At 33.6% G+C, this 17551-nt stretch overlaps 2 protein-coding genes across 2 annotated transcripts; both read right to left on the bottom strand.

Moving 5' to 3' along the window:
* Window positions 1–138: 138 nt before the first annotated feature.
* Window positions 139–8393, bottom strand: LOC142240973 (endoplasmic reticulum metallopeptidase 1). The gene is made up of 10 exons (XM_075312715.1): window positions 7668–8393; window positions 7152–7236; window positions 5147–5422; window positions 4681–5070; window positions 1652–1832; window positions 1411–1595; window positions 1206–1349; window positions 927–1132; window positions 585–867; window positions 139–515 (listed from the first exon to the last, which is right to left on the bottom strand). Exons 1-10 carry the CDS (start codon window positions 8348–8350, stop codon window positions 348–350), a joined length of 2601 nt encoding a protein of 866 aa, XP_075168830.1. The 5' UTR covers window positions 8351–8393; the 3' UTR covers window positions 139–347.
* Window positions 8394–10288: 1895 nt separating this feature from the next.
* On the bottom strand, window positions 10289–15388 carry LOC142238141 (endoplasmic reticulum metallopeptidase 1). The gene is made up of 13 exons (XM_075309692.1): window positions 15116–15388; window positions 14225–14883; window positions 14069–14153; window positions 13893–14013; window positions 13671–13825; window positions 13322–13608; window positions 13168–13264; window positions 12932–13112; window positions 12686–12870; window positions 12390–12633; window positions 12223–12325; window positions 11874–12156; window positions 10289–10595 (listed from the first exon to the last, which is right to left on the bottom strand). Exons 1-13 carry the CDS (start codon window positions 15212–15214, stop codon window positions 10428–10430), a joined length of 2667 nt encoding a protein of 888 aa, XP_075165807.1. The 5' UTR covers window positions 15215–15388; the 3' UTR covers window positions 10289–10427.
* Between the last annotated feature and the right edge of the window lie 2163 nt (window positions 15389–17551).

Genomic DNA, 17551 nt, shown 5'->3' with positions numbered 1-17551 from the left:
TGATATGGGTTATAAACAACAACAAGAAACATGTTTAGTCAAGAGGTAACAAACTCAGGGGTATGTAAACTTGTGTGAGACTATGTACTTTCTCCGTTATTTAGCTCTCCAGCTTTAGCTAGCAGTTCTACAAAGAGGTTTTTGGTCAACTATTTAATTGCTTTATTGCTATTATGAACACATTTTTTCGAGTTGGCAGGCCATAGAAATTGAATATGTATTTAGAATATGCTTTTACTAGCCTAAAAAATATTACATTATTTACTGTGCGATTTTGGATTGTTGCGAGTCTGCTGTAATTTTTTTCATTCTGAATTCTGTCTTGGTCGTATGCGATTCACGGTATACTAGAAATGCCAGCTTTCATAGGAAGCAACCCAATTGGTTGGATATGCCCATACTGGAAATGACGATAGGAATTCCTTAAATTCCTGAGTGTATGTGTGTGTATGATAAAGGAAATGGGCCCCAATGCCTAAACGGAAAGAAGGTCCTTCTTGAGCAGCAGATTCTCTCTAAACAAAAAAAAAAAAAAAAAAACTCTCTTAGAACATACAATTGTCATTCTGTTAATATCCATTTACCTCTACTTGAATCCAAAAGTCAAGTGGAGCATCATCCATAGAATATACGTGGTAAGCAAAATATGGTGTTTTATATCCTCCTTCCAACATTACTTTATTAAAGGACCAATCCACTATTTTATTTTTCTCATATGGATCCACATAGATAACCACCCTATCGGCAGCTTTCAAACTAAATGAATAGTTGAGATGTGTACCGTTTGTATAAGTTTTGGAAGTCAATTTTAAATCTGTGGGAATCACTATGTTGGGTGGAGCAGCTGGAACCCACTTCATGGAGTTTCTATGGAAGACAATTCATAAAACATTTGCATTGACGAGCTGTATGGACGAGCTACTCACTTCCAATCCATCCACCTTGTACTATACAATGGCAAACCACAAAAGGTCTCTGTTGCACATTCTTCATCGGTCCAAGACTGTGGTAAAGCATTCTGCAATGTAGAGTCATCCAAACTATTTGGTCTAGTGTCCACTGGCTGGACATAGAAACCGGTATCATTCTTCACCACTAATCCGGCATCGTCATGAATTATTCGTTCGGTATGCTGCAAAAAGAAGACGAAGATGTAATGTGCAGCATTATCATCATCAATTGGGATCTGTTACACTTGACATTACCAGAACATAAAACCGTTGAGGCGTTACATCTTTGGTATATGGAAAAGCGGCAGGAGTAGCAGCAATAATTATGAACACGATGCATAAAACAGCAAATATGGAAGAAATTATTTTCGCTTTACGGAATTTATTTAAAGTCGGTAGCTATAAGGAAGAAACAGTGTGTTGCATATGTGATCAATTGTATAAAATTCTCCCAACTCACAATAAATCCACCAAAATGGAGTACACATAGAGCTGAAAACATTGAAAGTAGAAGTTCAGGCCTGCTGGTTGGTCCATCACGTCCCTGCATAGGAATGAAAAACGTTAAAAAGACATAGGCCATGTAGGTGTAGAACCAGAATGGCAGCACTTGACAAATATAATGGATAACCAGGTAATAGTCCTCTGAAAAAGTGATATTTCTAAAAATGTGCGCATACATAAATCCTTCATATACGAACTTTTGGAGCATTTTGAGACAGCCATATTTAAAATGATAGAAATAGTGTAGAAGAACACTGCTATCATAACGAAGAACGATGATCGAATGCCCAATCCCGTCATTACGAAGCAGATTATCGACAGAAAAATACAGTGGGCATGCATGAAGCAAGCTATTATATTGTCGAGTCTCATAGTATTCTGAAAAAAAGAAGAAAATTATAGGTATGTATATGCGGATAACATATTTCTGTCATATTTCAGTCCCTGTTTGCCGAATGGTAAGTATTGTCTGCGATATTTAAAATTTGATTGCTCTAAAACAGGTTTTGGTTCGGCCAAAATAAACAAAAAATGTACACTGAAAAAAATATTGTCGTGAGATCAAAGATTTCATGTCTTTAAAATACGAATGCAAATTTTGCTTAACATAGAAGACGCATTTCTCTAATATAAAGTTTTTTTCTTTGTCCAAAAGTCGATAAACTTTTCAATGAAGTCGTATTGTCCTTATAATTAAGCGATTTCACATAAAAATGGGTATCATAACATGAAAGAAAAAATGTTTGGGCTAAGGTCAACTTGTCTTTATTAATTCAGAAAAATTCTTTAAATTTAATGAAATTGTCTTTAAATTTGTTGTCTTTTTACATCTTGATTACAAAGCAAAAAATCGTTCAAATATAGGACATGTTTTTAAACACTTTATTTTAAAGACGTTTTTTACTTGAAACATAGCATAATTTCTACTGGAAGTCGAGTCTTAATTTGGAAAATAAAGTTGTCGTTAACTCGTTTTTAAAGGACTTTGATAGCATATGAAGAAAAAAAGCTGAAAAACGAAAAATTAAAATTTGCTTCCTAGAAGCAAGTACACAAAACCCAAATTTAAAAGAGAATTGTGTTTTAAAAGTATCTTTATATGTATTCTCCGCTTCTTTGGATCGGAATCAATACCAAAATTTTTAAAGTAAAGACAACATCTTTGGAACTGGGCATGCTTTTTTTCAGTGTACTATAGGAGCCATCGTAAAAACAACACATTTACGTCCTTTTTCATATAGCTCCGTTGGCCTTTATATTAATATTGAATTTATTTTCGTGGCAGGTAACTTTTTTCTAGCAAATTGATTTTTTATTTTTGGCAACTTTGGTTTAAAAAGCTGACACACGTTTCGTGATTTGTTTCACTCTCAAACATCTTCAGTTTGGTCTATAATTTCATCACGAATCGTCTTACAAACACTTGCAAATTATTGAACTACTCCGTTAGGAAAATTCATCGTTTGAAAAGTTGTGTTCAGTGACATTTTTGGGTCAATGGATACGTAAAAAACAGAGTGAAGATCAGCCAGGAGCATTACAAAAGTTGCCAATACATCAAGGAAACAGTTTGGTGTAGTTTATGGACTGGTGGCATCAGTGGACCGTACTTCTACAAAGTACGATGCGAATAGTAACGTAATTGTGAACTTGTGAGCGCTACCGTTAGATAATATCCAACTTTTTTGCCTAAAATGATAAAGCTTGACTTGCATCATATGTGGTTTTAAGAGGACGCGCCACATGCCGCACAGCCCGCTACAAAACTAAGCTTTTTATACCTTATGTTTCCTCCATTGTATGTAGAATCCAGGTGATATAGAGAAAACAAAAAATATAGCCCAACTACCATCCACGTCCCCTTTCAGTTGGGGCATTGGAAGGCAATATTGAAGCATTTATTCGGAAAATGCCGGCGGAAATATTTAGGTTAGGTTAGATTAGGTATGGTGGTGAACTTCTCTCCTATCACTGAGTGCTGCCCGATTCTATGTTATGTTCAATGACAAGGGACCTGCTTTTTATAACCGAGTCCGAACGGCGTTCCACATTGCAGTGAAACCACTTAAAGAAGTTTTGAAACACTCGGAAATGTCACCAGCATTACTGGGGTGGGATAATCCACCGCTGACAAACTTTTTGGTGTTAGGTCGAAACTGGGTTTGAACCCACGATCTTGTGTGTGCAAGGCGGGCATGCTAACCATGGCATCACGGTGGCCGAAATATTTGAAAGAACATACCAAAATTGGTCTAAGCGGATGGACCATTTGAGGCGCAGTTACAGTCTATATTTTTTAGTTTTCTTATAGGTCTAAAAACCACCCTTAAGTTTGGACATAGCAGAACTTCATGAAAATGGGCGTAAAAATATGATCACCTGCTAGAGCAAAATGTTATTTTTGTATAAGGAGAAAACAATATGTTTGGCGCAAAAATGTTGTTTTCTCGTCAAACATAAAATGGTTATCGAAATCATATACATAATGTCCGAGAAAATAGCATGGTTGCAACAAACATATTATACATATTCACCGTTCAAAAATAACATTTTGCTCTAGGAGGTGATCATATTCCTTCCTTGGGTGTAGCTCTAGTCTCTGATTTTTTCTCAAATTATGGCAAACAAAATGTTTACTGATCGCATTTAGGAGCTTTAAGAAATATTGGAAAACGTTGGGTTTTTAATATTCTTTGGGTAACATTTTCCGAATAGTTATTCTCCAACGGTGTGTATAAAGTTCGACTTTAGCCGCTAAAATTGCCTTTTTAATTTTCTTTAATAATTCAATCTAAAGAAATTAAACTTTTTAAGTTGTTGCTTTGGATGATTCCCCATCAGGTTATAAACAAATTTGCCCCAAAAAAGATATATGTAATTTTATTCTGTTTTTACAGATTTATTTTCGATTTTAGCGACTAAACTCGAACTTAATACCCACCATAAACCACATAGTACGGAAATATAACAGTGGGGTGCCCACAGTCGGTGCGACTGTTGTTTATGGAAGACTTTTTTATGCAAATACCTAATGGACTTTTAAAATTACGAATGCTTTTAGTCATACTTTGAGAACGTCCGTTAAGTTTGCTTTTTAAGAACATTGACAGCTTTCGCTTTTGCAACACATTTTTTGTTGTTTCAGCAGATTTTCTGTTACGCCCACTATAAACACTTTTAGGGGTATTTACAATAACCGATTTTGACAAAAACTAATTTTTTGTACCTTATGTTTCCTCCATTGTATATAGAATCCAGGTGATATAGACAAAACAAAAAACATCGGACAAAAATATAGGCCAAATACCATCCACGTCTGCGTATACCATGATTGTGTTATTTTAAGAGCTTCAACAATGATAGCAATCAACAATGTCAATCCTACAGCGATGGCCACCGTAAGCAATTGAACTCCGAAAATAAGGAAAAATTGCATATAGACGGGCTTAGCTTGCCCCTTTTCTCCCTCACCCGACATTAGAAATACCGAGAGAAAGGTGAAAATAATTGCACAACTGCAAACGATTACATTAACAATAATGCCTGTGGTTTCTGTATAGGCTACCATAAACCAGCCCAGAAAATCGTAAAATATCATATGTCCTTCAGCATGATCCTGAAAAGTAAAATATTTTTTTAAAGCGTTTAAAAATATTTTTTTTTCTAACAAAACACAACAGAAGTTTACTTACTTCTGGGTTATTGAGTTCTTCAGCATTTGCGAGAGCCCAGGTTAAAGCCAATATATTGTCTCCTGTTGTCTGATAGGTCCCTCTTTCCAAATTGTGAAAATTATCGTATTTAGTGTGGTAAATATAGCCGTTCAATGCATGAGCCATATCCAGACCCGGTACACCGCGATGATCACGAAAGATTCGAAAATCAGTATCGGATGGCACAAAATTATTTTGAAACAATTCTTCGGCTAATGTAGTGGCAAATGGATGGGGTGCAGATTTTATATAGTACTAAAAATAATTAAATAGCGTACTTTTTAAGTAAAATAATAAATGGAGTACATTTTCTAATTAATCTTTACAAAATTATAACGATTTGTAAAGACAATATATTCTTATCAATATACAGTCAGCAAAAAAAGTTGTACACCAATTTGTGGTATGCACAGAAAAAAAGTAATCTACATTATGGGAAAAACGAACTATCTCGTGCGTAAATTGAACTAAATTAAATTGTATTCCAAATTATGAGATTCATTAAAATAACGAACAATTTCCGACATTTTTGGATTTTTGGATTTTTAACTATCATTTACGAAATGCATCTTTCTCGAAAAGCAAAAATGAACTAAATATAAAGAAAAAATCTTAGGTTCATCATCTTAGGTAGTTCATTCTTACTATTTTTGCGAAATGTACGTAAAAATTCTTCTGTTTTAGTTAGAATTGAATTAATTTGTATGTCATTGAAATGAATGTTATTGCCATTTAGTTCATACAATTTTTGAGACATAGTTGGAATAAATAAAAAATCGTTGGACTGGGGAAAAATTTCCAACAAAATTTTAAAAATTAACTAAAACAAAATAAAATGTTTGTAATAAATATTAGTTCATTTTAGCATCAGTTTTGAAACTGATTTTTTTCTATGTGAAAATATATATGTATTATACCTTATAAGTATTATACTTAATACTTTTCATATCGTTTCACAATTTATTTCAAATTGGTGTACAATCCCTGTAGGAAGTCTGGGGACATGTGTCTCTATGTCACCACTTTTGTCAACTATTATGGTGACATTGTCGATAATTTGTCTACAGCTTGTCTACAAATATTTCTCTGGCTTTAATGTGTAGAGAAATGTATGACAAATGGGAGTCAATGCTTCTTCTTCCTTTTCATTGTTACGCTTTTTTTGGTTGTTAAAACACGTGGTATCACAATAATTGGACAATAGTTTAAAAAGAAAAGTGAGGTTTATAAGTGAATTAAAAAATGAATAAAAGAAATTACAAAAGACTTGTGAAAAAGCAATTAAAATTGTACAAGGATAAAGCAAATGCTGAAGAGGAGTTAATTTGAAAAGAGAGCATTTTCATTAATTTTGTGCTGTAAGAAGAAAATTGTGAAACCTTTGAAGATTTTGAGTTAGCTGATATGTCCACTCCAACTCTGAATTTGAGGGAAAAACTGAAGCAGTGGTACATCGAAACATCGTCTTCCAGAAAGTGTTTGGAGAAGCTGCTCAGTATATTGCAGGAGGAAGGCCTAAACGTTTAATTTATTTAATTAAATATATATAATTAATTTAATTTAATTAAATATACATAATAAATAAGATTTTAGTTTCTAATTTTACGTCTTTTTATTTGGTAAAAAAGTGTTGACAAAAAGGCGACAATGGACTACTGATTTAGTGGATCCAATGTCTCCATATGGTTCCAAAAGTACCACCTAGTTAGTAGTTCTTGTGTCAGTAGTTCATTCTCAATGACAAGTACATGTTAAATGTCAATAGAAGTTTACATTGTCTGGGGTATATTTGGTCAGTAGTACTGGCGACACAGTCAATAGTAAGTCAGTACTGTTTCACTATTGACATTTCCTACAGGGATGTTTTTGCTTATTGTATACATATACATATATAGGCTTTTAATGACATTTTTATTGTTTTAGCTAATAATAAAGATAATTTGGAGAAAAGCATGATTAAAATTTATGACATTCAAATACAAACCTTTACTAACCAAGGATGGCCAGGTCCAGTTTGAAAGAGTACTTCTTTGCCGCCCGAACCAGTTGAATCCAAATTAATTAGAGCTCTGAAATTGTAAGCAAATGTTTGTAGTGGAACATTGAATACATAAATAGGTGTATGCTAAAATCACGATTACTTTTCTTAATTAATCCACTTTAAGGAATACAAACTTTGTGAAAATTTGCTTTGGGCTATTTGCTTTGGGCTATCAAGTTATAATAAAATTTGCAACAAATATGTATAATTGTATGCCTTTTTTACTGAATTAGTTTTCACTTTAGCGATTTTAGCGGCTAAACTCGAACTTAATACCCACCTTTATATTGTAAATAGGTATACACTTTGCCTTAATTTATTCTGGCATTTTTTTAAATAAGCAAGATTCGTGGTATTAAAACTATTTTTGTATTTTTGATTTAACGATTTCTTTGGCAAATTTCTCATTGTTTTTAATCAAATTGAATAGCAGGATATAGAAGACTCCACAAAACTTACTTGCAGTTAGGTGCCCATTTATGTTGCGTAATGAAACCATGGGCAGCCAAAAGGTTACTCTCTTCAGCACCATTCAGTAGAAGCACAATGGGATTCTTCAACTCTTTTTCGGATGAAGAAATAACCCGTAGAACTTCTAGCATAACCACAATCATTACTCCGGCATCGGCAGCTGCTGGCGAACCCACTTCAGAATCGTAATGAGAATTTACCAATAAATACGATTCACTTTTCGAGTTTTTTGGTGATAATTTAACAATTATATTGGCCACATTGTGATACGAGGTAGCCATGCCCCATAGCATGAAGTCTCCCGAGGAATATTGCACATCTACGTCAATATCATAAAGATCTTGACGTGACGCTGACTTGATCTTGTCTATTTCGTTCAGCAAGAAATCAAGAGCATGTACCTCATTTTCCACAGTGCCGGTTAACTTTACGCCTATCGAAGATAATTCCAGTAATTGTATTTGAGCCCTTTCGCCAATAAATTCGTCCGGATGATGTCTTTCATCACGAATAAGTTTAGTTTCTGGATAATTAAAAAAACTGGGTATTACGGTAACATAGAAGAGGAGAAACCAAACCGAGCAGAAAACTGGTGCCCAGTACCAATTTATCTTTTTTGGTTTATCCAATGCCTTTGGATCCGGATTGATATCGAAGCTTTTCGATTTCATTATAACTGCTCGGCTACTACTTCCATTCGGTAGGACACTACGTTTCACACTAAATTAATTAGTTCTCTAAAGACGCGAACATAGGCCAACTGATAGAGTTATCATCAACTATAATTAGCAATATTGGTATGATTATTACAATAATAAACGTATAAATTTGCGATTAAAGAAGGCATATCAATTGGAAAGGAAGCTAGTATAAATATGTACTTCTTAACAATTTGTTCTTTTGTGATTAAAGATTTTTGGTTAATCTGAAAGTAGTAGTGCCTAAATTACATTGATTGGATTAGATTAATGTACTTCTGATTTGGGAAAAAATCTTGATAACAAATTGAATTAATATTTAGACTTGCACCCAAGATTTTTACTACACTTCTTGCTTTGTGGGAAAAAATGTATGCATATAAAATATTTGTCATTGAGGGACTATAGCTTGCTGTTTTTCACAAAAAAGCTGCTAAATCAGCAGTACTTTGTTTGCCGAAAAGCAGCAGTCAGTATTTGCTATTAACAGCAGTCTTTTTTCTATGAGCGTATAGTATAACAAATTCAAATTCATATGCAATTTTAGAAAATAAAAAAAAGGACTTAGAGAGATATCTCACAAACTAATTGACTTACAGACGTCAAATTTTGACACGAATCATTTGAAGGTTGGTACTATATAAAAATAATATGCATTTAATACTAGCGACGCCATCTATGTGTCAGACCGGGGACTTATCAGCCAACCTGTTATTTATATTTCCATTTCCATTATTTTTTAGTTCCATATTTCTTTATTCTACTTCACAGCGTACTTCTGCGTACACTTATAGAAAAGTCTGCTAAAAACAGCCGTTGATATCTGAAGTAGAGGTGTGCACGTGACACGAAATTATCGTGACTCACGAACATTTTCGTGACTCACGCGTGAGTCGGGAGTCACGCTTATGGCAACGGCGTGAGTGTGCGTGAGCGTGATTAACCAACCAAATGTCGTGCGTGATCGTGAGTCACGAAAATAATATCTTCGTGAGTGTGTGTGAGTAACGAATTTCGGAAAAACAAGCTCACGAAAATAATCCCGCTTACGAACATAAATTGCTTACGAGTTGAATTCGTTTATAATTTTAGTGAAATCCTAGTGGTAAGAGTTTTATAACGCACTCGATTTTAACCATACTCATGTTTTCAGTCAGGTTCTATAGGTAAATCACTCATAAAATTATTCGTGAGTCACGACATTTTTCACGATTTTTTTCGTGAGTCATGACATTTAAAAGATTTTCGTGCGTGAGTGTGCGTGAATATAAATTTTCTTTTCGTGAGCGTGCGTGACCGTGAGTCCTACGCGTGAATATGATTTCTCCGTCGTGAGTGTGCGCGAGCGTGAGCACAATATTACTCACGTGCACACCTCTAATCTGAAGTATGTTTTTGTACTTCAGGGTCTAACGAACAACAAATTATAAAATGTTTAGGTTATAAAGTTTTCCCCAAAGCATATTTAAGAACTAAAAGTATTTTTTTTTTATATTTTTGCACTGTAATATACTTACAAGCTCCTAAATGCGATCAGCAAATATTTCGTTTGCTGTTGTGACTCAATTTGATAAATATTCAGATTTTTGGACAATTACTATAGATATTAATAAAATATTGTTTTAATTGTGTTTTACGTTGACATTTTTATTTGTTTCAGCCAAACTAAAACATCGTTTAGTGTAATCGAGCTTAAAGACACAGCAAACAATGTTTCCTATTTCAGCAAACAGTGACTGCTTTCCCTTTTTCAGCAGACTTTTCTGCTAACTAACTTTTCTACTTACTAATTTCCTAGGGTGTAGTGTTGAGAAACACCTATTCCATAGCTCTTTCTTGCTATTTCGCAAAAGATTGATAACAAACGAAGTTGTTACAAATAATAAAAAAAGAAACACAATAAAAGAAAAATTTTCCTGAACTGTATTTATTCAAAATAGTTATTAATAATTTAATATATTATTACTAAGTCAATAAAAGTTTCATTTAAGTAGTGGTTTTTAAAATTAAAATGTCATGGAAGAATTTATTTCTATTATGTCGATTATGTTTAAAAAATCCATGTATCATATGATGCTGGCCATGCAGTTACGTCAACATATTTTGGAAAACTACCGAGGAATTTTTTGAATTCGTCTGTATGGATATCTTCTTGATGGTTCCAATGGCCACCTATACCAATTTCAACATTTGGGGTACTCCAATCGCCATCTTTTTTCTGGAAAATAATAATATATTATTTTTATAAAATATTATTTTTAAATTAAATAAAATTAAATTCAAAGGATAAACGAAAAAATATATGTATCTTGTGTCCCACATAATTTTTGAAAATAATTTCAACAACAGTAATTATTAGTTCAACTATTAATTGACAAAAACTACTAGCATAGAATTCGATGACCGTTACTTAGCAAATCCAAATTAAATCTCTCTCGATACCCGTCTTCGGAGTACGAAAAATATTTCGAATTATTGGGCAGGTAGTTGTATAATCGGGCAACTTTAACAAGAAAGGAATTGTTCATATAACAGACAATTGTAATAATTACAATCAAAAAACAGAAACTGTGTGTTTAGTCACGTCGAACTTTGATGGACGTTTTCTTTGATAATTGTAGACAATGTGATTTTTTATATCATAAAATGTGTATTTTGCGTTACCATTAGTTATTTAACTTTAATGCCAATTGTACTAAATTGTAGTTATACTACTTCAGCTAAAACAATATCCACAAAATAATCAATCTTTTATTATTTGTTGACCTCTTAATAATATATATTTAATTTGTTCATTGAAACATGGCATTTTATATGAAAATGTGTACATGGGACAAAAAATTGTGTTCGTTATTGGACTTGTAATTATGCATTTTTGAATTAACGTGTGAGTTATGGTTGCGGAATCTGTAATCTTTGTTAAACACATAATTTTTAATATTAACCCAGATATGCCGACGGGCCGTTATATTCTGTAGCACACCAACAAGTAGATTAGAAAATGTAAATCACTGTAAACGCAGAAACCTGAACATAACAGGTGTACTACATGTAGTACGGTCGGCATATCTGTGTTAAGTTTGAATAATAAACAAAAAAAAGTTTGAATTAAATATTATATTGATAATAGGTAAAGAAATGTGCGTGTAGTTTTTTAGCTATTGAGAATATTGTATTCACATTAGTTTTAAGAATTGTTATGATTTTTTTTTCCTTTGCATTTGTAATTTCTTTAGCTTGTTGTACTTTTTTTCAAATCTATCAATGTATGGTCCAAGAGGACTTAATTGATTAAATAAATGTTTGAATTGAATTGAATTATTGCTTATGTAACAATATTATTCATGTTTGGTCCTGAAGCTCTTGGTATTATATCAGCACAACAGATAAATAAATTTATGTTTTTTCCCCACGTCTATTCCTAGACAATATATTCATCGGACCATCCACATACTCGGTATGCATTTTAAGGCTACACTCGCAAAAAAAAACGTACCTCAATTTCCAACCAAAATTTCAATGGATCACTATGAATACCATACGAGAAGTAGACAAAGAATGGTGGCTCCCATCCCATACGTAACGGAGTCCAATGGAAAGACCAGTTGATAACTTTTCCGCCACTTAGAGGTCTTATATATATTCCCATGTGATCGGGCCCAATCAATTCAAGATCATATCGTATTTTTGTTTTACTTATTTGATTTTTGGATGTCACTTTTAAAGCGGGCATGTTATCGAAGGATGGATCGGGTCCCGGTATCCAAAGGCTGGAAGCTCTGTTTAATTGAAATATAAGTATTATAACTGTATAAATACATATAAAATATTCAATACCGACTTACCTCGCTTTGTGCCACCTATGATTGTACAATGGCAAACCACACAACATTTCTTTTTCACAGTCATCCATAATGGGCTGAGCTAATGTCATATTGATGGCATGTTCTGTGAAAAAAAATATTTTTATTAAATCGAAAAATGGATCTACCCACAAAGTGTAAAATCTTACTTTTTACAGAATATGTCCTGCGATCTTGAGGCAAAATATAATAACCAGTTTCAACACGGCGAACATCGTTATTCATATCGCGGAATGTTCTTCGTGCATGTAAAATTGAAAATCTTTGTACATTTGTTTCAGACCTGTATGGGAATCCTAATGGTGTGGCAGCTATAATTAAGCAAATTAAAGTGATTCCAAGCAACGAGCAAATAATGGTTTTTGACTTGCGGAACAGATTCAAAGCTGGAATCTAAAATGACATCATTATTGAATGTAAATTAGTTGACATTTTCTTTACTAACCATAAATCCACCAGTCAATACGCCAACTCCAACTGTAAAGGCACAAATAATCAAATCAGGATTGACGGCAGCACCAAAACGTCCAGTCATTGGAATGAATGTTACGAAGAATCCGTGCGACAGGTAAGCATAGAATATGAAAGGAGGAATACCGCAAATGATGTGGGGTATTAACCAAGGTATTGCTGGAAGAATAAATCCATCTCAATAAAAAACTAACAATTTTGATAAAAATTAGCACCTTACATTTATTATGTAGTTTTGTCGCCAAATTCACTATCAAAGCCGTTGTATAGAAAAGAATGGAAATCATAAGCATGAAGGCAGAACGGATTTTACAAATGGTCATTATAAGAGTGAGAAATGACAAAAATAGACAATGGCAATGCAGCAGTAGCTGAACACGGTGTCCAAATGGGAATCGCTCCTGCAAAAAGTTCAAAATATATTCCCATCCTTATTTAATGTAGTCAAAAACATACGTCTTTTGTATATTGAAAATACAAGGCAGGTACTATGGCAAATCCGAAAAATAAGGGGCAGAAATATAAACCCAAAATTAGCCACGAATGAGTAAACCTGAAAATCAAAAAAATTTGAATAAACCGTAAATAAAGAAAATTAGACAAAACTTACCAGGCCATCGGTAAATGGATTAAATCCATGAAAGCACCCATTAAGAAACACAAGGCTGCAGCTAATGCAACCGCGAGCACTTGAACCAAAAATGTGTGCAATGAACGTCTAAGAACATGACGTAATTTTAAACCAGCATTATTTGCCATTTGGAAAAAGGAGTAGCCACAAGCCGAAATTGCAGACAAGCACACCACAATATTCAGTATTGTTCCCTCCGTTTCGGTGTAAAATACTAAAAAGGATCCCATGACATCGAAAAAAATGGTATGTCCTTCAGCATATTTCTAAGCATGCAACAAAATTATTAATTTAAAATGAACTCAAATGTTGTATTCTATGTACATACCGATGTATCTTCCAACTCGGGAGCATTCGCTATTTCCCTTACCAATGCCAAGACATTGTCACCAGTATTTTGAAAACTTCCTCTTGGTATAATTTCAGGACGATCGTAGCGTGTGTGATACACATAACCGTTATATTGATGTGCCATATCAAGGCCTAAAAAGATTTCCGATACATTAAGACATTTGGTCAAATTTATACGTTTTTGCGTTTGAATGCATACCTGGTACTTTTCCGTGATCTCTAAAAATGCGAAAATCAGTATCAGAGGGAATAAAATGCTTTTGGAACATTTCTTCAGCTACAGTGGAAGCATACGGATGTACAATAGCATTTTTATAATGCTTTCAATGGAATTAGTTATTAGGATGAACAAAGTTTATACATTTAGAAACTTACCTTCATCAACCAAGGATGATTAGGCCCCGATTGAAAAAGGATTTCTCGTCCGCCACTTCCGGCAGAATCCAAATTTATTAAAGCACTTATAAAGTGAGAAAAATATTTTTCATTTTAATTATGGAAAACAATTGCCAACCCACATTGAGATCATACTTGCAATTCTTTGCCCATTTGTGTTGAGTTATGAAAGCATGAGACGCTTGCAAAGGATTTTCTTCTGCACCATTAAAAAGAAACACTACGGGATTCTTCAATGGTTTATTGGACTGAGATAAAACTCGAATGGTCTCCAACATCACAGCAACCATTACACCGTCGTCTCCCGCTCCGGGTCCACCGGGTACAGAATCGTAATGACTATTCACCAACAGATATGAAGTGCCATTGTAGTTTTTGGGACCAATTTTTATAATGAAATTCTGAATGCTCTGGTACATGTTAATCATTTCCCAATGAATGTAACTACCAGATGCTATCTGTACATCAGATTCAATATCGTATATGTCCTTAGCCTCACTCTTTAATTTTTGCACAATATTCATGAAATACTTTATAGAACCCTGTTCATTTGATGAACTTCCCACAACGCGTGGCCCAAGATCAATTAGTTTCTGTAAATTCAATTCAGCCCTTTCGGCAATGAATCTGTCGGGATATTTTGCTTCATCTTTAATGTTTAAAGGCTTGGGTAGTCGGTGATATGCCGGTATGGCCACAGTGTAGTAGAGGATAATCCATAAGCTGAGGAACACGGGAGCCCATTGCCATTTGATTCTGTCGCGTTGAATAAAAAACCTTTTCAAACCAACACTCTGGAAAAAGAATGGTTTTATAACATTACTTCGATATACTCGTCTAGGGAAGAAATATTAGTAACCATGTACAGAAGTGATTAATTAGTAGTAGCACAGTAGCACCGTGATTAGAGTTGACGTTAAGTTATATCTTATCATCTAACCGTAAATGTAGATCTGAGAACACACATGCAAACGACACCAAAAAAACTTGGTCAATCTTTCACAATTTAGAGAAAGTTATCCTTACCTCGCCAGTATGTGTTTGACGCAACAATGGGTCTTGGGTGCTTTGATCGGCATTAGGCGTATTCACCCTTCGCCTTACACTTTTTTTCCTGTCATCCATGTTTGTTTGTTTCGATTCAAGCAAGTTGCACGATGGCGTTAAGAAAATTCTCACCTGTGCTTGTTTCTCAATTGGCAACCGAAGGTGTACTTATGGATGATTCTGAAAATAAACATTTTTTGACCAACAAATCGATGGAATGCATATCTTATCTATTGGATTTTCTATTTTCCATTATCCACACATACACCGGCATTGTATACAATGAAAGTTAATGCCGAATAGTGTCTTTAATCAAACGATTACTTCGAACCGGGTACTCGGTCCAAATAACTAATTTATATACCGGTACAATAGGTTTGTTTTCTTTTAAGGCCGGTACTCTGTTCGGTTTCCATACAAAACCAAAAAATGCGAAAAATTTGCGAAATTTTTTCCATTTGTGATACTTTGTTTTTTCGTGTTGAAAAACTGACGTTTATAGCACGGCGCCATTTGCAATGTGAATTAGGAAATAATTTATTTATTAAAAACTATTTGTGCGGGTTTATAAATCAAATACGGACCATATTTTTGTTCCGAAACTATACAAAGGATCAAAGGAATAGCAGATCAATTGCCCAAGGAAAAATAAAATGTTATTTTGTAAAAACAAGCAACACCACCAACTTAATCCAATATCGCTCCCTGTAAAATAGCGCTCCAAGCTACCTAAAAAAACGCCGCTTTCTATGTGCGAAATAATGGTTTCCATAAAAATTTTTCGCAAGAATGAACATAGTACCGGCCTTTAAAGGTAAGTACTATGTTCGCTGTTCGCGTTGAAATTTTCGTGGTTACTTTATTAAAACAGTTCAATATAAAGCAGACAAATTAACTCAATTGATGCGTAGTTTCTTGTTCCTCTAGATTTCGGCAAGACTTTACAGGAATAAGTTTGTTTTCATTTATAATTTTGGTTATTTAAGGAAAAGTAATCGCGAAAATAAAGTGGTTTTCAACTCGAAAACCGAACATAGTACCTACCCTAAAGGTGGGTACTATGTTCGGTTTTCGAGTTGAAAATCACTTTATTTTCGCGATTACTTTTCCTGAAATAATCAAAATTATAAATTAAAACCAAAATATTCCTGTAAAGTCTTGCCGAAATCTAGGGGAACAAGAAACTGCGCATCAATTGAATTAATTTATCTGCTTCATATTGAACTGTTTTATTAAAGTAACCGCGAAAATTTCAACTCGAAAAGCGAACATAGTACTTACCTTAAGGTGGGTATTAAGTTCGAGTTTAAGGTAAGTACTATGTTCGCTTTTCGCGTTGAAATTTTCGGGGTTACTTTATTAAAACAGTTCAATATGAAGCAGATAAATTAACTCAATTGATGTGCAATTTCTTGTTCCTCTAGATTTCGGCAAGACTTTACAGGAATATGTCTGTTTTCATTTATAATTTTGATTATTTCAGGAAAAGTAATCGCGAAAATAAAGTGATTTTCAACTCGAAAACCGAACATAGTACACACCTTTAAGGTGGGTATTAAGTTCGACTTTTTTCACTAAAGTGAAAACTAAAACAGTAAAAAAGGCCTAAAATTATACATATTTGTTGCAGATTTTATTATAACTTGATGGGGAATAGCCCAAAGCAAGTTTTCAAAAAGTTTGTATTCCTTAAAAAGTATTATTATAGAAAAGTAATCGTGAAAAAATGGCGATTTTAGCGGCTAAACTCGAACTTAATACTCACCTTTAGCCGCTAAAATTGCTAAAGTGAAAACTAAGTCAGTAAAAAAAATGGCATAAAATTCTACATATTTGTTGCAAATTTTATTATAACTTGATGGGGAATAGCCCATGACAAATTTTCACAAAATCAGTAAGAAAAATGCATGCAATTATACATATTTGTTGCAAATTTTATTATAACTTGATGGGGAAAAGCCCAAAGCAAATTTTCACAAAGTTTGTATTCCTTAAAATGGATTATTAAATAAAAGTAATCGTGAAAAAATGACATTTTTAGCGGCTAAACTCGAACTTAATACCCACCTTAAGTGAAAAAATTACGATTTTAAGCTGAGTACTATGTTCAGTTTTCAAGCTGAAAACCAGCTTGTTTTCACGGTTACTTTTTTTAATTAATTAATTTAGAAATATAAAATTATTTGCAATCAATTCTTTGGATCTTTTCCATCCACTATTTTGCAAGACTTGATCAAAATATAATCGTCTTCCTAAATATATTTGTACTTTTAATTTAAGGTTTTGGTGAAAACCCCGAACATAGTACTCACCTTTAAGGTGGGTATTAAGTTCGAGTTTTTTCACTAAAGTACTATGTTCAATTTTCGAGCTGAAAACAAGCTTGTTTTCACGGTTACTTTTTTAATTTGATTA

The sequence above is a fragment of the Haematobia irritans genome, chromosome 5 (genome assembly GCF_050003625.1).
Source record: "Haematobia irritans isolate KBUSLIRL chromosome 5, ASM5000362v1, whole genome shotgun sequence".
NCBI lineage: Eukaryota > Metazoa > Arthropoda > Insecta > Diptera > Muscidae > Haematobia > Haematobia irritans.
This window is presented reverse-complemented; position numbering and strand designations above follow the sequence as displayed.

What these genes read in the sequence shown, in the direction of transcription:
- LOC142240973 (XM_075312715.1), bottom strand. Translation starts at nt 8,350, where the DNA reads ATGAAATCGAAAAGCTTCGATATCAATCCGGATCCAAAGGCATTGGAT. An exon ending in TCCATTTTGGTGGATTTATT is followed by an intron (nt 1,350 to 1,410) that starts GTGAGTTGGGAG and finishes TCTTCCTTATAG; the next exon opens with CTACCGACTTTAAATAAATT. An exon ending in ACTTTTGGATTCAAGTAGAG is followed by an intron (nt 516 to 584) that starts GTAAATGGATAT and finishes TTTTTTGTTTAG; the next exon opens with AGAGAATCTGCTGCTCAAGA.
- LOC142238141 (XM_075309692.1), bottom strand. Translation starts at nt 15,214, where the DNA reads ATGGATGACAGGAAAAAAAGTGTAAGGCGAAGGGTGAATACGCCTAAT. An exon ending in ATTTTCAATATACAAAAGAC is followed by an intron (nt 13,113 to 13,167) that starts GTATGTTTTTGA and finishes AACTTTTTGCAG; the next exon opens with GAGCGATTCCCATTTGGACA. An exon ending in GACAAAACTACATAATAAAT is followed by an intron (nt 12,871 to 12,931) that starts GTAAGGTGCTAA and finishes TTATTCTTCCAG; the next exon opens with CAATACCTTGGTTAATACCC.